This window comes from Cololabis saira, chromosome 13 (genome assembly GCF_033807715.1).
Source record: "Cololabis saira isolate AMF1-May2022 chromosome 13, fColSai1.1, whole genome shotgun sequence".
Lineage (NCBI taxonomy): Eukaryota > Metazoa > Chordata > Actinopteri > Beloniformes > Belonidae > Cololabis > Cololabis saira.
In genome coordinates, this window is record NC_084599.1 from 19,178,218 (window position 1) to 19,204,467 (window position 26,250).

Consider the following 26,250-nt stretch of genomic DNA (forward strand, 5'->3'; position numbering starts at 1 on the left):
CAATGTTTAATAGGGGGGGCCAGATGGGGCCACTTAAATTCTTGGGGAGGACACCAAAACTAAAAGCCGTCATTGCAGGATTTTATTATACTGTTGTAGTATACAGGCTCCGAAATAATTAAAGAAATGCCTACTGATATGCATTTGGCCCAAATGATTTGGGATGAAACGCATAACTGACGATAGAATCTATGTGACTGGCAAGTGTTTTTTTTTTTTTTTTTATTGAGGCCAGTGGTAGGGATGGGTATTGGGAAGGACCTCACGATACGATACGCATCACGATACTTGAGCCGCGATACGATACAAATTGCGATATCCCGATTATGCGATATATCCCAATATATCGCGATATTCTACATAGTTCACCGAAAAATTTAAAAATGCATTACACATCTTAAAATCCAAGTTGTATATATGTACATCAGATGATAGTGATAATGCATTGGACAGACTGAGTCAAAACAATGCAATTCAAACTTTCCATTTTAATTATGCAACATATTTGCATGAAAAAACACACTGAAACACAATGAAAAGTGCAGTGTGTGCATTATTCTTAGATACAAAATACTCAAAATAAAATGCAGTGTCTCACCCACACTGAAATTGAAATCACAAAAATACAGTACAGCTACTTGCCCCTGACTTAAAATGACAAAAATAAAATGCAGTGTCTCACCCACACTGAAATCACAAAATAAAGTGCAGCTACTTGCCCCTGACTTAAAATGACAAAAATAAAATGCAGTGTCTCACCCACACTGAAATCACAAAATAAAGTGCAACTAGTGGTGGGCAAAAATATTGATACGGCAATATATCGCGATACATACATTGAATATCGATATCGTATCGGGAGACTATGTATCGCGATATATTGCCGTATCAATATTTTTGCCCACCCCTAGCCAGTGGGTTAGCCAGTGGGGTGGCCAGCAAATTTGTAGGGGGGGCCGTGGCCACCCCTGGCCACCCCCTGGTGGCGCCACTGCAGCCATCCCCCCCACCCCCCCCACCCTCCCCGGACTGTTGAATGTAACATTTTACTGCGAAAATATTGCAACACAGTGTGGCCACAGGAAAGATGTTTCGCCATGATCGTGCTGGATCTTGATACGGACCAGTGTTGTCATTGGGAGAAGCCCTGTCCGCCGCCCCCCGCCCCCCCCTCGCTGGGCCCCCGCGCTCAGCCGCGCACAGTTCAGTCGGGCTGAGAGAGGAATGCGCTGGGATGCGGAGCAGCAGCCACTGTAGGAAATCCACGGGAAAACTCGCACGCTATGGACAGTAATGATCCATATTTACACCTCAGTGAGTACGCTTTCACCATTGCATCTGCAAGCCCCGTTGCGTTTCTCCCCGATCCGCTGCGTTTTTGTTGTGACTTTGTTTCATGGCGTCTTCTCTCTTCTCTCTGAGCGAAAAAAAAAAAAAGTGTTCGCAGACTTTACCCACCGGCTCCCGTCTGTGAATACGCCTTGCTGCGTTAATCCGGAGAAATAATGATTTCTTTTTTTTTCTTTCCCTTTTGCAAGTGTCGGAACTGAAAAGGAAAGCAGTGGTCATTTACACCAGTCAGGTGATCGCGGTTATGCCGGTCTGGCAAGGTCAGAGGTTGGCACTTTAATTGCGCTTATGTAATTTATGGCGCACGTCGCGCGTCTCTTGCTTAACTGTTTGAGACAGAAACACAATTTATTGGTCTGGGGATGGTGGTTAGATCCGAGGAGAACTGCGTGTAACAGCGCCGAGAAATGGCGGATCAGCCCACCGCTGATAAACAAACTTCTAGTCCCTTTGAGGTGGAGAGGAGTGTGTTATAGACGCGCCCTGGTCAGCGCTGCGGCTGCACCCTGGAGAACAGCAGGATGATGGGATTCTGGGCACTAAAAACCAGCTCTCAAACACACACTTGGTGACTTTGCCCTTGAACCACTTGAAGGTTTTCTTTGTTTTTTTTTTCTCTTTTGTTTTTTTTGTTTTTTAACTGTGTTCTTTTATAGACATAATCACAGCAAGCAGGACTCAGAGTCTGCAACATGTGGAGTACACAGCTACCTTTGTTTAGTAATACTTGGCTGTGTTCCTGTAAACTAAATTCTGAAATTAAAACAACACATAAAGTGACAGTCTTGGGCTTTTTTAGGCTCACTTAGTCACACTATGCATGTATCCCCCTATCATGTGATGTTTCTTTCCCTCCCTAAATGACACACTGATTGTTGTACGGCCGATATAAAACATGCATGAGCCCCAAAAGTAGTCCATTGTAGGAGAAATATGAGACAACAGAGTATTAAAAGGACGCCCCCCCCCCTAAAAAAAAAAAAACAACAGCAACAGAATCTTCGAAAAACAAATGTGTTCAGTCAGTCTTCTTGCTTTATCAGAGATGACTACAGTATGAACCATTTTGAGAGGCTGAAAATAGTTTTCATCATTAATGCAGTCCCTTTGGGAATGACAGAGGCATCTGGTTGAGGAGAGCATGCAGAGGGAAGCCCACAGCCTGCAGGACAAAGCGCCCCCCTCCACTTCTGTGTAGTCTTTCTAATCTATCTCTGATCGGGCTGAAGTGGCATTGCAAGATTTCAGCTGATCTATAAGTGTCAGCTATTGGTGTAATTTCTCATTGTTCTTTGTTACGAAAGTTCTTGCGGAATAAATTATTGTCATGGAGTTTTTAATTTTCGCCTAGGGGGATGTTTTCCTATGTAAAAAGATCTTGAGTCTTTCGAAAGAATTTGATCAGTGGAGTATTTCACCACGGCGAAATGGCCCCCAAAGTAATTCAGCAGCTTTCCAACCACTACCATAAAATGCTTACTCCCTGGGATATCTGTGCACATTTTGTGTGAAAGCAGTCCTTAAAATTCCAAGTATGAACACATTTTTATAGTTTCAAAAGAGGCGGTTGCACACTACCAGCAGCTGAATCCGTTACTAATGGTGCATTTATTTTCTTTCACTGAGTTAAGTGAGAGCCACATCTAATTAAAATCATTCCAAGGCTGTGCGTTGACTCACTAGTATGATTTGTGGTGCATTTTAACATCAACATCCCACACACCATAAATTGTACTCCTGTCTCAACTCTGGAATGGTCAGCCTTTGTAATCTGTTGTAAGCGTGAAGCCAAGGCGTGTGGAGTCAAGAAACAATCTGGTGATTATGCGGGGATTGTTTCGTGATCCTCCTCCTCAGCTTTTCCCAGACATGTTATGTTTCAGCAGGTTTCATGCAGGCCTGCCCGGGGCTTAGGTGTAGAATCAGCATTTTCTTCTCTCTTCACTTCAGCATTTTTGTGTCTTTTTGAAAAAAAAAATATATATATATATTTCTGTCAGTGGAAGTGATTCTAGACAAGCTGACGAGCACCCACTTGCAATTTTTGACAGCGTGAACTTCTTTAACAGGGAAGCCGTGAAAGAAAAATGCTATTGAAGAAGGAAGGGAGTCAAAGAAAGGGGAAATGAAGGTTGAGGGGGATTAGGGGGGTGGAGAAAGAAGTCACTCTTGTTGATCTGAACTCTCATCACTTGCTCGGGGTCAGTGATTCACCTCAAGTGACACATACACACTCACACACACACACATGTACAAACAAAGGCAATGAGAGACACACACATCCATTCATATTCTTAGCAGCTACAAGTATGCAGTTCTTCCATACGCATTTTTCCCTGTACAACCATGATAGCATCATGTGACTTAAAGAATGTGGGTTGTACTATTTGAGTGTGATGTCCCAGCAGCATTCAAAGCTGCTTCCTAATGCAGATCCCTTGCATGGATCATTTCTCAGCCTGCACCCGCAGAATTGAATAAACCGCACAGGTATTGAGGGTGTGACTGTGCAGGTATTTGCTGAAAGACACGAAAGCTTGAGACCTGCAACCTACCCGTGTAAACATACGCATTAGCACGCAGTATATACAATAGATCTGTTTTGTAGCACTAGATAGGGTGTGTGTTTGTATTTGTGCACGAGCGTATGAGTCTTATTTGTGTGTGAGTAGGTGCTTATTGTGAGAAAAAGATGAGGGAAGAGAAGGGGTGGAAGGAGGCCATTCTCTGGGCTAATTGCTAGTAATTAGTCATTAGTAAAGAAGGTCAAAGCCTTGATTTAATTCCAGCTTTAATCAAGCAGAGAACCTTGAAAGGACTGCAAGGCCCGCAATCAGGATTTGATCATGATCTGATCATAATATGCTATTTCTTTCCCAATTATGCAATAACAACAAACATGTCCCTGCTTGGATGGATGTATTTTCCCCGCACTGAACATGTGCATACGGTAACTATTACTTATCCCGCATGACTTCGTCTGTTTGGACTTTTTATGTCACTGACCACTTTCATAACAGCTCAAGTAATGGCTCCATTTTACGTGAAATGTTGAATAATAGTTACAGCTGCACACACAGGGATACAGCTGTCTGCAAAGGCACTGCTAGAGGCAACAGTATCGGTTACAAAGTAAATACATCAGTATGGAATTTACAGCGTCTGATTATATCAAGAAGTCGCTGGAAAAAGTGAAGTAACATACAGGAAAAAAGAAAAAAAAATGAAATTGCTGTTCCAGATTGTTTAGTTTGACTTATATATATGTTGTAATATAAAGAACGCTGAAGAAGAATAAGAAGAAGTAGAAGAAGAATAAGAAAGAATCTAATTAGCAAATGTTCAGTTCTAATTAACGTATGTATAAAATATATAAAATTAACTGAACTAAGCCATTCTGTTTATCTACGTCCCCGTGTATTTGGATACGTATTAAATGCTCTTCAGGAAACCTCTTAGTCTTGCCTTCTACCTGCAAACTCGGTTTCGCAAGTACGTGCGTTCAGACTCAGGCGTCTAAGCTCACTTTACAAGTTGTGTGACAAAAATACTCCCCTGGACACATGCTTGCTCACAGGCTGTTGGCATGTTTACAGAGTGGTAATGTTTTGTTCTCAAGTTGTCGGGAAAGAAACATCACAGTTGCTTTTCACTTCTGTCAGTCAGCCTTTCTCATGCTTGCCACCGAGTTACTGGACAGGCTTCTGCAGGAACGACTTACATCATATTGTGTCCATTGTCTTGTTAAGTCCAATTTATTCAGTCGAGCTTAAGCTTGGGTTTATGTTTTGCTGACAGTATGAACGGGTTTGTGCAACAGTTTCAGTTTTATTTTTCTAATCCTCACCAATTTGAGTTGGTGGCTAAACCTAACCGAAGACTGAGTGAAAATAAAACGTAAAACTTTGCAAGATCACTGACTCTGTAAGACGGAGCTTAATTTTCTTACGAGGTCATGATTTCCAGGCAGTTCCCGTTCGTACGGGAATTCAACCAGCCAGAAGACACTTGCAGACATTTCATTTAGATAATGCTAACTGAGCCCTGTCTGGGGCAGAATCGTCTCGTTTTCTTCTCCAGGTTTCTCTGCTCTCTGTAATTGTCAGTTTTAATCAAGCTGAAATAAAGATGGACTTCTGGAGCCATTGCGGGTGCACAGAGGTACCAGAGATTAAAATAAAATGACTGGAAATAAGAACAAAATAAACACTTTCAACTTTATTTTTCTTAAACAGCCATACCGTAAGCTAAATGTGGTAACATCTTTGGTAACATCTTTCATGCTGTCAGGATGGACTGTTGGCATAGAGAGAAGGGCATAAGGAGACACCTTTCTCCTGGGAAGACTTTATGCTGATTAGATTATTACAAAATCAGATGAAACATTTCAGTTTGCACCCTAAATTTAGGGCTGCCAATTATCTTTCTCCCATGTCTTCACTCTTCATGATAGATCTATGATAGCTATTCAGGGCTCTCGGGGTTAATTTGATGTGTATTATGTGGGCCATGACATACTATCATAACACAGCATGCTTTTATGAAGAACTGCATAATTTCAATTTCTCCCTCTGGAGTTTAAAAAAAAAATCTCTAAAGAAAGACAGTTATTTCTCTCCCTCGCCGTTCTCCCCCGTTCATGTATCGGGCTGCTGAGTCTCCTGCCAAACTACTGTCACTGAGGGTATACGGTTACTGGTGGCTTTTCTTCCAGCAGTGCGGACAGTTGATTGCGTATCATGCAGAGGTTATGCACAAGAAAAACTCTAGAGGTAAAATAGATTCAAACATGTCAGGGAAGAAGGCGTCTCAAGTTTTTAGTGTTGCGTTGCCATTCAAAGGGTGAACATCTGATGGGACGGTGGGGTAAATTAAAAGAAGCAGGCGCAGGCTCAAATGCATGTTTGGGATTGGCTCATGTTGTTGTGATAATAACACCACATGTTTCCCTGGAAAATGATTCAGGCTCCTTTTCTTATCGTCGAAAAAATAGTCGATCCCCGTTTCGCTGTTCTAATAGATGTAGTCCTTTAACACGGATCCTACTGCATACTACTGTTTTTGAAGTCTATTTATGTTCCCTCAGGATTTGTCAGGTATTGTTCCCCATTGCCTTTAAGGTATATTTTTGGCCTGTGTTTGCATCTGGCTTTTCACTTTACCGTGTGTTTTCTTGGCCATCCTACAGCACTGACAAAAAGACAATTCCTGACATCCTGCAATGAATACTTGTTAAACACACAAACATTTTTATACAGCACACAAGCGGTTCAACATGCCACCAGCGATACTCTTCAGCACGCATGCTGTTGCGTTTGTTTCTCTGCATGAAGGGGGATTACAGATGCTTGGAGGAAGATAAAAGGGAGAATTCTTTATCCTCTGCCTTCATCTTTTCACCGACTTTCTCAACTCTTATTTGTGTATATTATGCATACATTATCTACATATCTGCGACGTAGAAAAGGAGTGGGACGTGCCACTGACTTATGAAAACCTCAGTGGACTGCATCAGTGCCTCATTTCTTTTTATGAGGGTGTAATCCGAAGCTTCTGGAAGTTCTGTGCTCTTGTAAGGGTGACCCCCACCGCGAGCCACCCACTCCCCTTGCCCGACGCCTTGGCCTTGCCACTACAACAGGTGTCTCTGTGCAGACACAGAGAGGAAGAGGGATAGACATGAGTTGAGTGGGCGGTGGAAGAGCTGATTTGTGCAGCAGTCGGGCAGCAAACTGTTCCTTTGGGATTGATCTCCGGGGGAAGGATAATCTGGGTAATCCTATAACCAGCGCCTGTAGACTCCTCCTCTTTTGTTCTTCAGTGATGCCCCCTCCTCACCATCCCATTCTCCACGCCGGCCCTTCCGTTCCTGGCTGTCCTCTCCTGAAAAGTGGTTGATCGAGTGTCCACTGAATCCACACTCGAGGCTGACTTCTAGGCCCGAGCGACTGGCGTTCTGCCAGTGCCAAACTTGAAACCGAAGGCATGTGGCACCCCGTGACATCACCTACAACTGGAGGCAGCCCTGGGAGGGACACTGGCTATGGTCACTGTGAGTAGCTGGGTTTTTGTCTTGCTTGTGTGTGTGATCCTCTTGTTGAAAATTGAATTAGACTTAGTGCGACACTGTTGTTCTGCGATTCTTCCACAGAAGTGAAGCTCTACAATGACATTTCTATGCTGCACAGATGCATTGCTGCAATGCCGCTTCTTCCTGTGCATTGTATTAACATTCAGCAAATGTATCCGTGCAGATTCATGGAATCAGCATCACATAATAAGGATTATGCAGAAGCTTCACTGTGATGCATTTTATTAATGCTCATATCTTATTTTGTATGGGATTTCACCTCCAAGTCCAGATGTTCATTCATTACGTCAACATTTACCAGCTCAGGCCCTGCTTTTAAAATCTTTGGATCATTTTAACCGGATGTGACAGGTACAAGGCTTTGCTATTTCGCCTTTGAATTGAGAGCTTGTGACTCACTTGAAGTCTCAGATGTGTTCAACAGGGATGCCACTCAACCTAAAAGGACACTTCCAGCTCTCTTTGCCTTGTCCTTCTCTATCTGTTTAACTCAGAACACTTGTCTCTTCCTATTAGCCCTCTCCATCCTGCTTTCCCTCTCTGTTTGCCTCTGCTGTCTGTCACCCTGTATCCTTCCATCAAGCGCTGATGAGTTTTTTTAGTTTTTTTTTCCTTTTCCTCCTTCCCGAGGAGGAGTGGGAAGTGTGGATGTGAGCTCACTTGAGCACACTCTGCAGTCAGCCCATGAAGTGGCCTCTCCGCCTGAAAATATGGGTGATTGTATCTGCGTACCGCGTAAACAGCCAAGCACTGTTTTTGTAGTGTTGTCGAGAGATGCATGTGCAGCGGTCTTGTTTACAAGCGCTGTTGTCCTCAGTGAAAATCACAAGGATGTTCCCTGGACTCGGTGGGGTTGGAGTACGGATTTAGATCACTGGGAGAAGCTCTGATGCAGACTCAAAAAGTCCCTTTCATTGTAATACACGTGCTGTGTGTTGATGACGGGAGTGCAGCTTGTTCTGTTCTTTCCTCTAAGAGCACAGCAGGACATTTGATACAGCTGTGATCAATTTTATAGCATTCTGAGCTTCAGCAGCTTGGATGAAATTCAAACTGTAATTGTCAGTCAGTATTGAACTTTTGAAACTGTATTTTTCACATTTTCAATTAGTTTAGGTTTTTTTTTCTATTTCTTAATTTTTTTAAATTTTAAACCCTCATTACAGTTTAAATAGTTGTCATGAAGCAATAAAGATTTTGATAAGGCAGAGGAGAGGGTTCTGGAAAAGTCAGTTGTATCAACATACACATGAGTCCCCTGAGTCTCTCACAGGCTCATTCAAAGCAGATGTGGAAGAAAATGAAAATCCTGCAACAAATTTATGGCACCATTTTAAGTAGAAGTAAGTATAAGCAAAGCACAAGCCTCGTGAACCAAAAAAAACACAGAGATGATGAAGCAAAAATTAAGCTGCTTCCTGCAGTCTTTATTATATATTAGCTGGAATAGGTTTATTCAATAAGAAAAAAAATCATACTCTAACGTAATCAGTTAGTGGTCACTAATGGAATATAAAGTATAATAGGAATATAAAGCCGGACTAATGTCGCCTCTATGCCTTGAACCATGTTTCACTGTTAGGTTACATGCTTGTTTTACTTGAATAATTTAAATTAAAGTGATTTAGCAGTTTTCATACCTTTGAAGCCTACAAGAGATTGTTCGGCAAATGAGTTTATGGCTTAATGAGGTTTGACAGATGCTGCAGGATCATGCAGTCTTTGTAAGTGTTTTCAGTCATTTGAGATCCATCTAGATGTTTCAGTAGGTTTCCAGAAAACGGTAAAACCTAAAATGCCATTTTGAATACCCATAAACCAGCTGAAAGCCTAAACACTTGACGACATTTCATTTGATTTAAAGGCCTCAAGCGACTGAGCAAATCTTTACTACTTGACAATTTCTTTTTTAAAAGCAAAGATGTTTTTTTTAATTAATTTACAACATAAATGCAGCACATGTTATAGAAACTTTGATAAAGGTAGCATGCATGTTAAAAAGGACAAAGGCTGTGCATCCTATATATAATATAACATGTAATTTTATGTTTCACGGTTGATTTTAAGTTTGTGGTTGCAGGAGGTATATAAAATAGATTAAAACTCCTAGATAAATCCCTAAAATACTCAAATTCACCTTCAAACCTTAGTCTGTCCATCTTTTTTTGCTTTTATAATACCTCTAAAACTCCCAATTTTCCAGCATATCTCAATCATTAAAGCAGAAACTGTCAGCAGGCGTTAAACACTGCAGAAAGACAGCTAAACGAGGCAAACAGAAGATACATGGGCCACATCAGGAATAATTTATGCATTGATGACGAAGGGCAAGGTCAGGGCTGCAAATCGTACGTTAAGGCATGCAAATTTTATACGTGCAAAGATGATTTTTAGAGACCTTTCTGCAGCATCTGCTACTCCACTTTTTGTGGCTTATGGTTTTTAATTATGCTCTCAGGAGCTTGCTCAGGCACCCTAGATGGACAAAAGCAAGACATCTGTTATGACTAGTAATGTTTCAACTTTTCATGCTGTGTTGAGAAACTTTATGTTCAGATTTATGCGTTTTCTTATGGATTCAGAGAACTGGCTCTCCAGTGTTTGTCTTTGAACCTCATGTCAGGGCGGTGGTCTCTGGGGGGATGAGGAGTGAGGGAGAAAGCCAGACTAAAACCAAATCAGACAAAAACATTTTTCTTGCTGAAAGTTAAATTTCGAAGCAAATAGCTATGTATAATTTAGAACTTTTACATGTTGTTCTTTTACTGTATTTATTTTGACTTATGTAAACTCATAAGCCCAAATGAAATGTATCTAGATATGAATCTTATTGTCTTTACGTATGTACATCATTTGTCTAAGTTGGTGGACGTAGTGCTTATTATCTACTGACAACAGGGGCTTTCTGATCTTCGTATTTGTCTTTAAGCAGAGTTGTGGTTCAGCAGCCTCGCAGAGCAGATCTGTAATTTTCGACATGTAGTAAAAGCCTGACTCAGTTCGAGTCTACTAGCTTATTGTTTTGGATCGGGGGGCTTTCCATTATGTAATGTTCTTGTTTTTATTCTTTTTTGGTCAACAGTCCAAAATGACCAAATACTAAAGGATCACTTGAAAAACACAACGGAGCGCTGACTGGTCAGGGAGTGTCCACACTTTTCCCCACACTGCTGCCATCTCTTGTTCTTGCTTCTGCTATTGAATCAGTGCACGTGGATTTGCTCAGATTTGCATTTCGCAGAACCCTGATTTATATGCCAAGAGTGAAGATTTGCGCATGGCTTTTTTTCCTTTTTTATTTTTTTTTTACCCTACATAAGAACTCTGTTGAAACAGAAAAACAATAACTGCTTTACACGCACACAGAACTTTTGTGTTCTCCTTTTCTCATGGTATTTTGTTTTTGCAGTATGACGACCAGGATTATCCTCACCATTGCAGTTGAAAGTATGAAATAAACACAATGATCTAATCTCAAAAGTGAGTTAGTGTCCATTTGAGCCGTAGCATATGTTAAATAACGGCTGTATTGTGGTTACTACTTTAAACATGGTCATTTCATTTATAACTAATCCTTTTTCAGTCGCCCAGGTCTATACACAGGTTAATTCTATTGATGGTGCTTTTTATATATGTTTTAATGTCTTTATAACGCACAGTGAATCACCCTGTTGCTGAATTGTGCTATAGAAATAAACTTGCCTTGCCTTGATCATTATTCCAGACTCCGGCAGTCAGGTTGCCCTGATCATACTCAGTGTCATGAGAGTGTTTCTTGCGTGTGTGTGTGTGTTCATTGATACCATGTAGCTATCTCTTCATGCTCCCCCCTTCATGGGAAAAGGCTATTTCCAGGAACTAATTTGAGTTGACTCATCAGGCAGAGACAGAAGGGTGGATGCTTTGGTTTGCATTGGGCCTTTTTTCTGTCCAGTTGTGTGTTTGCTTTCCAGGACTGCTTCGTCAGCCTGTTCTGCATTGGCTCTTGTTGTTTAAGCTCCAAACATTTTTATCACTTGGAAAACAATCTTTATCTTGTCCCTGTCTCAGCCCTGGCCCCCCTATCGATCCTCTCTAATTCTGGGAAAAAAAACAAAACAAACAAAAAAACAAACAGTAGATATAATGAATCAAGAGTGGTGACCTACATGTGGGTAAATCAGCCTGATATGTGCTTTATATGAACAGATCAAACTTTTTTTTTCAGCAGGAAAGCTCGGACGAGGTGAAGGTTCAGAGTTCGCTTGTCTTTTTTTCACGGGATGTGCATGAAAGTTTACCAGAGGGCTTTTTTTTTTTAGATTCAAGGAAGTTCCCCAGCTCTACTCCTTGTATGCCTTCAGTAAAATATTTTTTTTTCCCACATTGTTTTACTGCCATCAACAAGAATGGTAAATATATTCAAACAAAACTGTCAACAAGACAGGTGTCCTTGAGGCAAGTTTGGACAGTTTTGCCATCCCAACTTGTGGAGCAAATCCTCATTTTCCCTTACAATAATCATTTCTGGTTCCAACATCACAGCCGCACAGAGAATAAACAGGAGCTCTTAATGATTGACGATCTGATGTTGTCAACCAGGCAAAGAGATTATGAGTGTTTGGCGGTGGGAATAATGTGAGCAAGGGGGAAATCAGGTGGGAGTGCCCTCCTCCATCCTTCCATCCAACCCTTCATCTGTCCATCCAGCCGTCTGCTGATCCCTACCTTCCTCTCTGGCTCTGTTCCACTGCCTGTCCCCTCCTCCCTGGCCTCCCACCTTCTTGACAGCTGGCCTGCTGAGCTGTAGTACTTATCTGCAGATAAGAGGATTTAGTGGCACAATTGATCAAACATCAACCTCATTTGCTTAAAATAATAATAATGATAATAAAAATGATAATATACAAAGAGCAACAATGTTGTCCTGGCATGTTTGGATGCTTTTTCTCCCGTCATGTGAGTGACTTGGCGCGCGTGCAGGGCGTGTTTCGTGAGGGTTCACATCCACCACTGTGGATCTGGAGTGTCAGTAAGGCGATGTCTTAATTACATGTCCGCTGCATCCACTGATCTCCGCAGGCTGTCTGTCTCGTTAATTTAGGAAAACACTTGGTTATCTGCTATTAGGTTATGACACTGTGAGCTGCAGAGACACACGTCAGACCAAGCACCTGGTTTGCAAAGGCACACATAGAAGTTAAGTGCAGATACCTGCACGGCAGGTACTAGACAAACTGATGCACACGCTGAGGATTATACGCCTTGCTAGAGGCTAATTTCTCAGACAGCGATGCTTGCTTTGCTGTTGAGGAGTAGACCTGCTGCTCCCTGACCCTGTTGCTCTTCCACCAATACTTGCTGCTCCGACTACACGCTTCCACTGCCGGTCTCCTTTCCAGACATAGGCTATTATTAGCCAAGGGGCCATGGTATTATTGAATTACCACACAGTGGATCACTACATGTAGTTACGGTCTAGTAATTAAGAGTAAGGGATTTAGAGGGTTTGTGGTCTGTGATGTTTATTTTAACCTGTTGATCAACCCAGCAGTGTAATACATTTGTGGCTTCCCCCTGCCTTTTGAGAGCGATTAGTGTCCTAGTGATGACTGATCAACATTTCTAGTCATTTTCCCACAAGGAATAAGATAATCTGATATTGTTTCCACTGTAGCTCGCTGGCGGTCATAGCATGACTGCAGCTGGCAATTATTTTCAATAAGATAGGCTGTAAGCATATGAATAGAGACCCATAAAGATAGCAAAACTACACTGCCAAAACTCATTTCCAAGAGAATAAAAAAGCCTTGTTCGAAGAAAATTAGAAGGCTATATCAGATCGATGCTATGCTAGTTAAAGAACTGTAGTTAAGTAATTTTTTCTTACATTAGGCTTATTCCGAGGGGGGCTATAAGTGCCTGTAAGGGTAATGCCTGTAAGTTGTACAGTATGTGATGTGATTCTGCGAATATGGTAATTAATAAGGATTCTAATTCTGATCTTTGTATGTCCTATACTTACACCTGTGCATGTGCAAAAGAAATATCCTCTGATGCAGTGATTTCTGGGAATGATCAGTGTAGCTCGGCCGCTGCAGGTAGGAAACTCTTTTGAACTTGGTTCAGGAGTTTGGCAACAAGTGACCTTTGATTGGCGACGCCAGCGGTCAAAGGTGCCCTTCACTGCTCGCTCTGTTTGTTTGCTGTCAGATAGATGCTTAAGTTGCTGAAGTAGTTCATAGGTTTACACAAAGACAGACAGGAAACAATGTGACTTGTGTTTGTCCTCATGATAATGTTTTTTTAGTTGATTGAAGGAGGATTTTCTAGTGCTTGTTAGCTTTTGACATTTAGTTTTTTTTAATAGCTGATGCTGGATGATTGTTTCACAAAGCAGTCCCCCCCCCCCCCCAACCCCCCAAAACAAACATGCATTCAAGCGTCTTCTTTGCATGGAGGTGATTTACATAGAATGGGGGTGAAACAACCAGTTAAAGTTGACTATTGAAAGATATTCCCGTTTGAGTTGCTCTGGGGCAGTTATATACCTCCTTGGTGGGACTTGATGTCCTTTCTGCACGTGAATGCACACTCCCTTGACAAGGCATTCCCTGTGAGGCGTCCCACCAGCTGACCATCCACGTGCTTTTCAGTTCCCCCCTGTGTCTTGCAGCCTCTCAGCATGCATCTTTGATGCTGCGTCAAACATGCAGGTTATGTCTTAGTTCTTATCTCCTACCAAGACAAGAAAATGAAGCCTTCATGTTTCAAAGAGGACTGTGAGCTGTGACTGTTATGGTCATCGTTGCTTTGGTTAATTGTTAGCTAACTTCATTAAATATTGCATAAAAAGCAACAAAAAAGAGAACAAAAACAAGATTATGAATAAGTGAATTATTGTATCTGCAATACTTTTGCAAAGTTTATGAAAAGTCTGGGAAGACAGAGGATGCCTGTGTACTGTGTACTGCTGACGGTTGACAAGCGTCACGATTGTGAGTGTGATGCCGAATAGCTGCATATAAGGAACATTACAGCATATGCAGTCATTATCTTGAGGAGTCAGTAGTCATAGCGCTGCAACCCTAGAGGAGTTTTTAAAGTTAAGTGAAGTGTTAAATCTTAGCAGGTTCCCTCTGAAGATTAATACATACGTTCAGGTGTGGAGCATCCGCTTGAAGAGTGAGGTGAGAGAGTTTTTAGTTAAATATGGTCAGTTTTATTTGCAGTACTCACTTTGAAAAAAATGTATTTGTTGATATTTGTTGGCATTTCCATGTAGCCCTTTACGACCGTCTATCTGCAGTGGTTTCAGGCAGCAAAGGGCAACTTTGTTTTTAACTTTTTTAACAGAGATATTTGACAGGAGGGACGTTTCTTTCCACAGTTCCTATACTTTCATTTCAAGCACTTTAAACACTCTACAAGAGAGAGACTTTGCTAATATCACTGTCTGAAATGTCCAGTCATGTTTGACTCAAATGGGAAAGGTGGCTAGGCCAATAACTTGCAGGAGTCCAAATGTGAGATGAAGGGTAGTTACTACTATCCTAAAAACAAACAATTTGTTTGAACTCCAACATAAATGCAGTTTTTATCAATGAGTTGAAATTAGAGATGTTCCAAGACCTTTTTTTTCCCTCTTTCAGTTACTGTTTCCTATGTTTTGGGTATTGGCTGATACTGAGAACAGATCTTATGCTAGAGTTTTTTTCCTTTTAAATTGAAAAATTAAAAATGTTTTGCTAAATTAACATTAGATAAAGAATATGTATTAATTAAACAAAAACAGATATTAAGCTTAAAGCGCATCCACAAAAATGTGAGATAAAAAGGCATTTATACTTTGACATTTGAACACGTCGGGGGTCTAAATGTCAATTGTAAAGCTGACTGTCTGCACTCCTTTTAGCTGACATGAAACACGATCAGCCAGTCTCAGACTCGCTGGACAGAACAGTGTTTTTTTTCTGACCTGTGAAACAGAACTGTGGCTCCAAATGTTCATCAATATAAATTCTTCCTTTTATAACTACTGATAACAGACAATGAACTCTTCTGTACATCATTGCTCTGGGTTTCTGCCTTCATTTGTGGAATTTCCCTCTTTTCTGAAAGAAAATACCAGAGTTTTTCTTTCTTTTTGACTTGATAAACTCGTGCTTTTTCATTAAATGCCTCCTTATATGCTTAATAAGGTTTGCTTTTGTTAATTTTAGCACCATTTGTGCCATCTCCGGAAACTACAACTCACGGTTTTCCTGGTTGGATTTTCCATCCAAAAATAAAACCACACTTCTGACATAATGCTGATGTTTCTGTTGCCGACTGAGCAACAATGAATCATCAGGAGTCACTTCAAAAAAACTGAATGGTAGCAGATGATGCACAGAAGGAAATACTCAGCGATAGCGACAGTGAGTATTTACTCTTATATGCACCATCACGTGCAGTTTTTAGAAACAGAATCCCTTTTTTTATTATTTTTATTATTTATTTCTGTGGCAATTAATAGTTGACCTATGTACCATGACAATAAAAGCCAGTAATGCCCGTTTCAATGGAAAATACACATACATGGTTTGAGGTCCAAGAACCTTTCTGCCCCGTATTTATGATCTTAGAAAGTCTGTATGGACTCTTCCAATTGTCCTCGTGGCCTCAGCAACGTGGTGTTTCTAGATAAATATCCTCAGTTCATCACTTTGTTCCACTTGATGCCTACAAAGCATGTGCCCACCGTGTCGGTGTGGTGATAGTCCCACCACTATATTTCTGATCAACACTAAAATAGATCTCTACCCCAAAGGAAATTTGCAACACACATAAAAATAAAGGGGTCAGTGCACAGTCAGTACATGCTGTACCATGGTCATGCATTACATAAGCTTGTTCAATGGATGAACATGCACTCCAAAAACGTTGGGGACAGTCCCACAAATGCTAAATTTAAATCGTGGTGGCACTGTGAGGCATTCGGTTTGAAGTTTTGATGAATTTTAAACTGTATTTAAAGGCATCTCTTGTGGAGGCCGAGAGAGAGAGAGAGTGTGTATAAAAAAGAGGTTGGAGGTTTTAGACTCAGTACTAAACAGGAAGTTGCACAACATCTGTTCCCTGGCATACAGAGAGAGATTGAATGGCCAGCTGTGTTTTTGAGTGTCATATGAAAAAAGTCCTATATCCAGCCAGGCAGACAACATGAGATTCATCACTGTTTGCCTATTTCCTGAAAACCAAAGGCAACATGAATTCCAAGAGACTTTCAATTTCCTTTAAAACAGTTAATGCCTGATTTATCCAGTGGCGGAGGGACACACACACTCACAAACACACACGAACACACACACACACACACTAAAGCGGGTTGATTGTGGCAAAAGGTTAAATATCAAAACAACATTTGAAAAGTAGCATTTTTTTTTTAAAATAAGGCCCTAAAAGTGGAGTCACTTTTACAGACGTGGCACGCAATACAGTCCAAGCACTATTTGGGAACAAGTAATTATCGCTCACATTCAGAAGACAAACGCATCTTTGTAAGTTGTCTCTGGAACAACTGCTGCCTCCGGGCAAGAAAGACGTCTTTTTCTGCTTGGGTTCATAGTCTTTTTTTCTCAGATGAAACAAAAATTACTGGTCATTTCAAGTCATAATGGCCAAAAAGACAGAAGGCAGACATGAGAGAACCAATGATGGCAGGCTGCAATGTTAAATTCAGACACACAAGTTGCTGTCTGTGACGGTAGCAGAGTTTGGAAACAACTATGAGACAGCTCAATTGGACCTCTTTCACACTACACCACTTTCAGAGGCGACAGATTGCTGTGCTGCTTGGACTTACTGTCTTGTAATCAGGAGTCTTGAAGTCTTTTGCTGGTCATACATGAATGATGAACGATGGGGGTACAGCAACTGGCACTGTAAAGCTTTAAAAAGTATCGGAAGGAAGAATATCTTTATGTGATGATTCGTTCATAAAATGACCATATGGGTAAGAGACTGGATTAGCATTATTGATAGTCTGTGGGACAAGTTTGGGGTGAGGTCTTGTTGAATATTTACCGCGTCTTCCCCTTGCTTTGTGGGTTTTTTTTTTAATTCTAGGTTAAAATTCTAGGTTTCTCTTCCTCAAGGTGACCTCACCCCATGCCTTGCTCTCTCTCACTAGCTGTAGCTTAAAGAGGGAACCCTCCAATGGCTCCAGATATCTGGCACGCTAAATATCTGTCGGCCAGCAGCAATGGCTCGGTGATGCGTCCCTAAGTCATTCAGGCCGGTCGATTGAGTGCCGACCGGTGACTGCCAAGTGCTCACTGATTTGCCTCCAACCGGTCTGTGAGCCTGGCGACTATAAAATTGTGCTTAAGATCCTGTAGTGTGAAAGCAGCTGGATCAAACCATTCAGTCACAATTACACAACAGCACACTCTGATTTTAAGGAATGCTCTGTTTCAAGTTTCTTATGAAATAAGCATTGGCCAAGCAGCTGGAAAGGTGTGAAAGGTCAGCAGTAGGTTTTGCTGAGGCAAAACATAATAATGCAAAACATAATCTAATTTTAATATATTTATGTATGTATATAATATATATGAAAAGAGTCTGTTGCCCTGCGATGGACGGGTGACCTGTCCAGGGTGTAACCCCTGCCTCTCACCTGAAATGAGCTGGGATAGACTCCAGCAGACCCCCGTGACCCTGCAAAGGATAAAGCGGGTATAGAAAATGGATGGATGGAGTCTGTTGCAAAAAACCTGAATCATCCTAGACCCCCACAGTGAAGGGATCTAGGGTCTCTCAGTCCTGTTAAACTCTGTAGGAGGAGACAGCACCATCACCACCAGTGTCCTCCCCCAGGAGGTTCCAGATACAGGTAGAATCAGTACCAGCGAACTGAAGCTGTTCTGGCAACAATGCCTTATTCACACAATTGTTCCCCGATTGTCCTGAAATGTGCCACAAATCTTTAAGCCTCTTATACTTCATGTTCAGACTAGGGTTTGTAAATAGAATTTTTTTTTCATTGTTTAACTTTTCATTTGTTTCATTTAAAAGTTATTTTTTATTCATGTATGGTTTTTTTTTTTTGGGGGGGGGGGGGGGGGGGGGGGGGTGTCTACAAGATATTTTAAAATATCAAGAAAGAGCCCATCACCCCATTTTTTTATATGAGAATTTATTCGGTCTATTTCCTCCCAAAATAAAAAATACTGCAGCATATTCACATAGATGAAAAACTGGATCGAGTTAAATATTGGATTATTTTGGAAATTAAATTAAATTAAATTAAAGAGAAGAGACGTGAAACTTTTTTCAGTTTAATTATTTGATTCCTCCAGCTGTACGAGGGTCCTCAGTTGATCTTGTTCCCATGCAAAGATGCAGCATTTCTCATTCACATGTCGTCTCTGGAGCAGCAGCAGCAGCGCTATAAAGTCATGCTGCAATGAAACCTGGGAGGTCAATGAAATCTTTGTGCCATTTACATGTTCGTCATCAGTGAGTTTTCATACTCGTTGGTTCCAGTTAATCTTTTTTAAATGTATAATCAAGCGACAAAGGATTTCATTATTCACTCTTGGAAAAGTCTTTTATAACCCGTGATATGGCTTACTGGCCACATCAAGTCACAAAATAAATTGATAAAAATCATGTAAAATAAAGAATCTTTTTTGCAGATTTTAGGGAATAAAAACACAAATGTTGCTCAATGTGTGTTTTCATCATGCTACTCTGCAACTATGCATGCACACACACACACACACACACACACACACACACACACACACACACACACACACACACACACACACACACACACACACAGAACACGTGGCACATGTGTGTGAAAGTGACATTTAACTAAGACCAGTGGCATCCTGCCCAGATTCACACTGCCTGTGTGTGTGTGTGTGTGTGTGTGTGTGTGTGTGTGTGTGTGTGTGTGTGTGTGTGTGTGTGTGTGTGTGTGTGTGTGTGTGTGTGTGTGTGAGATGCTGCTCGGGGAGGGGTGGGTGCAGTGACACAAGCAGAGGCTTCTGTGGGCTGATCCAAATGTTTACATGCTTACAGCGGTATGTCAATGTTCATCAGTAATATTTTTGCTCAAAAGGACACGGTTTTATTCATTTCCTTGGGTCAACTACATCAGCCCGGAGAGAAAATGCTGCATGGTGATCACCAGTTGTGTTTGTGTTAAATATGTTTGCAGTCCACAGTTTCGTTGTAGCTTGCACATGCACATGTATGTACATGATGGGATTTGATCAAATTTGTGTTGCTCACAGTTGCAACACATGCATGAAATTACACACCATGCACTGTTACGCAGCTGACTGACGGCTTTTCTAAGTAGGTCATCTGTGTAAATGCCAGCCTGTCAGATTACATCAAAGATGCAAAGGATATCAGCCCCCTGCGCCGCCCCGGTGACCAAAATCAGATGGGTTTCACAGTATGTTGCTGTTGTTGTAAGCCAGCATTAAAGCACTTGTATTACTCGTCAGCAGTATTGTCAGGTGCTGTATGTCCAGCTTTTATTCAATTTCAACTGTAGTTAATAAGATAACAGAAATTTGATGTTGGCACTCGCTGAACTCCTGAACCACCATGATCACGTGATATATTCATCTATGTTACTCTTTAAAGGTTCTAAGTATGAGTTTCAGGAAGCTCCCGTTAGCAATGCCCCCTGGAGCTGCTGAGTGAACTGTGGCCATCAACATGGGTCGGGTTAAAAGTGTATTCCTACTTGTGTAAGAAACAACTTACCTTCCTGTTTGGGTCTCAGGAATCTGATGGATCACAAGAGTTTTCCTCCATGCCAGACGTGTAGAATAACCCATCTTCCAAATGTAGGAGCACACTTTTAATATCAACCTTAAAGATGGGATTTTCACGAGTCTACGGTCACAGAGCTTCTTTATTTCCTTTGATGTTTTCAGAAACAGATTGTGGATACTTTAAATAATCTCATACAGCCTTCATAGAGAGGAAGTAATCAGTTCATGCTTAAGTCTGATTGGCTCAGAGAACTTCGGGGGGGAAACCAAACGTGGCTCAAATCCAGATGACTCAGATTTGAAGTTGGATGGAAACAGATGTAAAGACTGAACAAGAGAAAAGAAAATGGATGAGAAAATGAACTGAAGAAAGAAGAATATACAAATAAAAACAATTAGACTGCAAATAAAACATAGAAAAGACAAAGAAAGGCGCTTTCAAATAATGTCAAGAAAAATGTACTTTATTATACGTACAGGCATAAATAAATGAGCAAATAAAAGTGGCAATTAATGATGAGTTATTCATTCATTCATCCCACATATTACATTCTTTTTTATTGTATTGTGGTATTCCATGTGCACCAAAACAGTATGTTACACATACAAAGTCACTGTTTTAGACTTTTTGGGTTGTCGTTAGTTTGAACACCCAAATCCTGATCTGGGTCTCACCATGGACTCCCTGGCCCTATCCTAAGTTAACAGCTTTTATTCTACACATTTAATCTAAAAACAGGCCATAAACAAGTGTCTGATACATATTCTTTTAATCTCTCCATCTTTATACTGATGTTATTACATCTTTAATGTAAAAAATTGGTTACCGCTTCATATCTATTAATGTTTACACACCCATGAAAAATAATGAGAATGGTCAAAATACAGACAATAATGCTGATCATTTCAAAAGCAAGGGTTGCTGAGAGTGCAATCTCTGCACTGAGAACAGAGATAAATGAGTGTAAATATTTTACTTTGATTAATCATCCAGCCATAAATGTCTGTTGTTCTAACAGTTATGATACAATTGTAGAAACAAATAAGATAGTGTGTTTAACTCATGGAAGTAGCTAATGCATCACTGCTGTTTTAAAGGTCAGAGCACTGCCACCAGGTGCCATGAAAATCTGATTTTCCAGCTTTAAACCAAAATGATTTATGGAAAGGGATTATTTCCCAATGTATCTGTAGAAAACACATTTCTCATTTGAAATCACCTGAATTTTCTTACAACACACCCCTCTTTCTCCTCCAGATTCTACGGGGCCAATGAATGCAGCCCACAGCCATCCTCCTATGGGCATGGTGGGCCACCCGTCCGTCATCAGCACCTCCAGGCCATTACCGTCCCCCATGTCCGCCTTGGGCTCGCCGATGAATGGCCTGGCATCGCCCTATCCAGTCATCACGTCATCTCTCGGGTCGCCTTCAGTATCTCTGCAGTCTACGCCCAACATGAACTTTGGACCGCTCAGTAGTCCACAGGTGAGAGCCTATTCCAGTGTCTGAGGGTCATGGGATAACAACAGACTATCGGAAAAAAAAAAAGTCCCCTCAGTGGTTTAAGTTTAAACTTAATGTTATTTTTGGGATCAAAAAATGATGTATTTACCTTCTCGCAACTACATACAACTGCTACTTTTGGCAATGTTCCTTGTTTGATACTATGCTTCTCATTCTTGCAATCTCATGGAGCATATAAGAAGTTGAAGATTAGGCTTATCCAATGAGGTATAATTGGCTGGCATACCTCACTCCTCACCCCCCACCCCCCACCCCTCTACCGACCTCTAAACTTCTCACCCTAAAGGTCATCTCTGAGTTGTGAATTACTACTGTATTGCCAGGAGACATGTGATCCAGCCCCACTATCAGCCCTTTAATGGATAACTAGACAGACAGGGAACTATCACATTTTTCTTGGTGGCTTATTTCTTTCTTTTTGCTCATCCGATTCTGCTTATTTGATGGCTGTTATAGCCGGGAAGCAGGGCTGTGTGTGATCCTAAGGCATCTCCTTTCTTTGTGAGGTTTCATCTTTTCAGGTTCAGAAACAGCTACTCCTACAAAACTGCACAGTTATCCGTGAGCCACAATAGCCCCCTATTAAGAGACAGCTAATGGAGAGGCCTTCTTTAAGTAGTCCATTACATGAACTACAAGCTTCACAAGCCCCACACACACACGCTCACATGCTCGCACACACGCGCATGCACGCACACACACACACGCACGCACGCTCACACTCATGCGCGCGCACATACACACAAACACACACACACACACACACACACACACACGGCTCACATGCATATGGTGTTTCAGTGGCTGAAATGAGGCCAGTGCTGCAGGGACCAGCTGTCAATGATAGACGGTGCTTCAATCATGGCATGGATGTAGGCTTATAAGGACAGTCTGGGTTGATACGATTGGGTGCCATAACGGTCTTCACACTGATGGCCAAAAGCAAAGCAAGATCCTGACCATGTCATTGTTCTATGTATGTAACATCTTATGCTTTTAATGGATCAAATTGAGAACAATTGGGCTGAAGCCAAAACACTGCTATGGAAAGGAAGTCTTATATCTCTATTTTTAGCCTTTTTTCACAATTTACAATTTAAACCTCTGTAAATCCATTGGCTCTACAAGCTGTTGGCTACAAGTTTACCCCACCTCCACCTTGTTTGAAGTACCAACCACAGTACATCTGGATAACAGTGATAAAGTCATTTGACTTCATCAAATCCGTCAAGGGCTATTTGATGAACGATCATTGTGTAAAATTGATGTCTCAAGCGCCCTAAACCCCTCTTTCACAGCTTGAGCCTACTTGAGTCCTAGCATTGTCATTTTGAAATATTCCTGTGCAACAAAAATAAAAAATCTCATGTTGGAAAATCCTATAGTCAGTCATCTGACTCCATTCTTAGGGCACATGTTGCTGAACCAAGACCCAATCAACTGGAGCAGCCCCATATCATAATACGTCTCCCTCAGATTTGCATGGCAGACACTAGACATAACGGGTTTGTCACTTTCAGCTCGTTTCTTCTTGCTCTGACACATCCATCACTTTGGAGCAACACAAAACGGGACTCATCAGATGGCATGACCTATTTTCATGGCTTTAGTCCATTTTTTTTTAATTCTCGCTAGCAAATTGAAGCCTCATATTTTCAATCTGTCTCATTGAAAAGTGCTATATGGCTGTTTAATCTTAATACCATTACATCTCTTCATTGGGCATGGGGAAAAGCTCTTGCTTGCATTATTAAACATCACAGAGTTCTTGTTTTCTTCAGTTAGAAGAACTTTTATATGAACTTTGATTTTGATTACTCAAGACTTTCCTGATCACATTTCTTCCTAAAGGTTGATGATGATGCACCACTGCTCTTCTTAAGACACTTCTTCACTCTTATTTCTGTTTTGGTAGTTTCAAGAACCTCCATAGTTCCTTTGTTTGCTTCATTTAGGCCAATAACTGGACCCCTTCTGAAACGGACCAACATCTTTCCCACGACCTCAGGATGTGTCTTTTGACACTATTGTTTAGGGAATGAGAAGCTGGTCTCTGCATCAGTTACTATTTAACAAAATTGCTTAGCTTTGACAGATTGATGATTGAAGTCTTTTGTCCGATTTTACAGTATTTGCTTAGTTTGAGGGCAATGTACTTTATGAATCCCAAAAGCAAACTGAATTGTTGCCGACTAAATAATAAATGAGAGACTTAAGAAGCATGTGGATCATGCATTTCACCCTAAAAACATCAGTATGTTGTGTTGAGAGTGTGCAGTGTTGTCCTGCACCTTGCACAGCAATCTTTCCTTGATCAGGAGGTTCAGAGCCGTCCTCATGACAGAAACTGTTTGTTTGGTGTCTTTGAGTCGGTGGCGCTGATGCTGCTGTTCAACAGACCCAGTAACTGCAGATAAAACCACACGCTCCACCCAAGACTAATAGGAGATATGGAGACAGCATCATTACTATTTGCTGATCACATTTTGTTCATCACATGTATGATACCTGCCCAAACGTGTGCGGTACAGTATTATTGTTTGCATAGATGAAGACTGGCTTGTAGCAGAGGCTTGTCTGTTTATGTGTATTTTTTAATACAATATTAAGAACTATATAATTACTGATGAATTCCAATATTAAATAAACACTTGCAAAGGTTAAAAAAGATTCAAATGTAAATGTTTTTTAAATCATTTTGGTCATTAACAACATAAATCCGGTGAAGATCTCTTTAAACTTGTCACTGGCTTCACCTCGTGTTTGTTTGTATTCATGGCTGCAACTAATAGTTAAGTTCTATTACCTTTAATGAGTCAATTATCTTCTAAATTAAGTAATTAATCATTATTATAGTTTCCTCAGAGCCATTAATGCCATTAAATGATTCCATTCTTTCAGCCCAGGTGTCTTTAAAGCTACACATTAAACAGTACTCTACGCGAAAGTAAATATCTGCCATGTGATATTAATTACACATTTTTACACTTTTCAAAAGTTTAGCGTACAGATAAAAGATTTGCACTAAGTGCAGTCTGGCCCAGGACAGACCCAAGTGAACCTTACGTCTGTGAAGCAGCGTGCTCCTCATACCATGTGTTGAATAAAGAATGTATGATGCATCAATAATCCATACGTAATGCTTGTAGTCCTGTCCTCTGCAGTTTGCTGACAGACAGAAACAGCATCCTGTCTGAGCCGCGAGTTTGCAAAGACTTGCTTTTTAAGTCCCCATGTGAATATAACCATTTATGACAACAGTACTGGACACTAAAGAGAAATTACTGCTAACCACTGACTCACTGATGAGTGAGCATGCAGGAGCTGATGTGTCAATTAAATGTGACTATCTTGTAGGCATTCTCTGAGGGGGAGGGTGGCAGCAGTGAGGAAAAATGGCGCAATTGCTGAGAAAACTGAGAGAATTCGAAGAAAAAGGGGGAACATGTTTTGCATCCTCTCCTCAGCTGCATCATCTGAGTTTAATCTGCTGTAAGAAAATATTCAGAGCGCTTATTGAAAATAAGTGATAAGAAAAGCCTGGGGTAACGTCCTATATGCCAGGCTTCCTCAGATATATAGGGCGTGATGGTGATGCAAGTTGTTATGCAGATGTTTGCACAAAAGCTGACATAAACACGCAGCACACACTGCAGTCTGCTGGGTTTTCTTCAGCAAGAGAAGGTCAGAGGGCAGGATGATGATAAGAGGCAGAAAATATGCAGAGGCCAAAGGAAATTTGACTTTTCGCTTAGTCTTGAGCACAAGTCAGTCCTCCTGTTAGTAGCTTCATTCCTACGTGAGTCAGCGCCTCAGTTCACTACACTGGGAAGAAGGATTCATGTCTCATTGAGTCATTGCCGAATTAGTCCTCACTCACATCAGTAAAGTGTTTATCTTTCTGAAATCCACTAAAACTTGTTTCATCGGCAATAAAACAAACTTTATATTATGTAAAACTGCCAGTATGGCTTGTAAATCTAAATTTCCCCTGTTAGATTCTACATGAGTGCCCTCTGCTGTTGGCTTGAACAGCTGCACAGGTTTCATCTTTGGTCAACAAATATTTAAAAAAACAAAAAAACTGCATTACAAACCTGAACCCCTCCCACTGACTGAGCATGTGATCGTACACTAAGACACTTTCACAACAAATGTGTGGGTGTACAAGAAAAAAAAAAAACAGTGTGACATAGCGGAAGACAATCCGAGAAACTAGGGGAAGGGAGAGTGTCATGAGACTGCTGAACACTTTTCACTTCCTCTGAACTTCCTCCTCTGCTACCTCAGCTTCAACTCTTTGTTCTCCACTTTGTCCTGCCGTCATCCCCAGATGAACTCTATGAACAGCGTAAGCAGCTCCGAGGACATCAAGCCTCCGCCGGGCCTACAGAATCTAGGAAACATCAACTACCAATGTACGAGCCCCGGGGGGATGTCAAAACACATCTGCGCAATTTGTGGGGATCGCTCCTCAGGTAATGTTGTTGTTATTTTTAATTTCTCTTTCTGGGGTGG

The 26,250-nt window shown here is 41.1% G+C and overlaps 1 protein-coding gene across 3 annotated transcripts in view; it reads left to right on the forward strand.

Moving 5' to 3' along the window:
• Positions 1 to 1,114: 1,114 nt before the first annotated feature.
• Positions 1,115 to 26,250, forward strand: part of rxrgb (retinoid X receptor, gamma b) — a 33,360-nt gene continuing 8,224 nt past the window's right edge. The window contains exons 1-4 of one of the 3 annotated variants that reach the window (XM_061738147.1): positions 1,115 to 1,314; positions 7,172 to 7,402; positions 21,464 to 21,693; positions 26,066 to 26,210. In XM_061738147.1, coding sequence (XP_061594131.1) covers positions 7,336 to 7,402; positions 21,464 to 21,693; positions 26,066 to 26,210 — 442 coding nt within the window. In that variant the 5' untranslated portion in view covers positions 1,115 to 1,314; positions 7,172 to 7,335. The remainder of the gene's footprint in view (positions 1,315 to 7,171; positions 7,403 to 21,463; positions 21,694 to 26,065; positions 26,211 to 26,250) is intronic. The other 2 variants (XM_061738149.1, XM_061738148.1) reach the window with 2 other exon arrangements.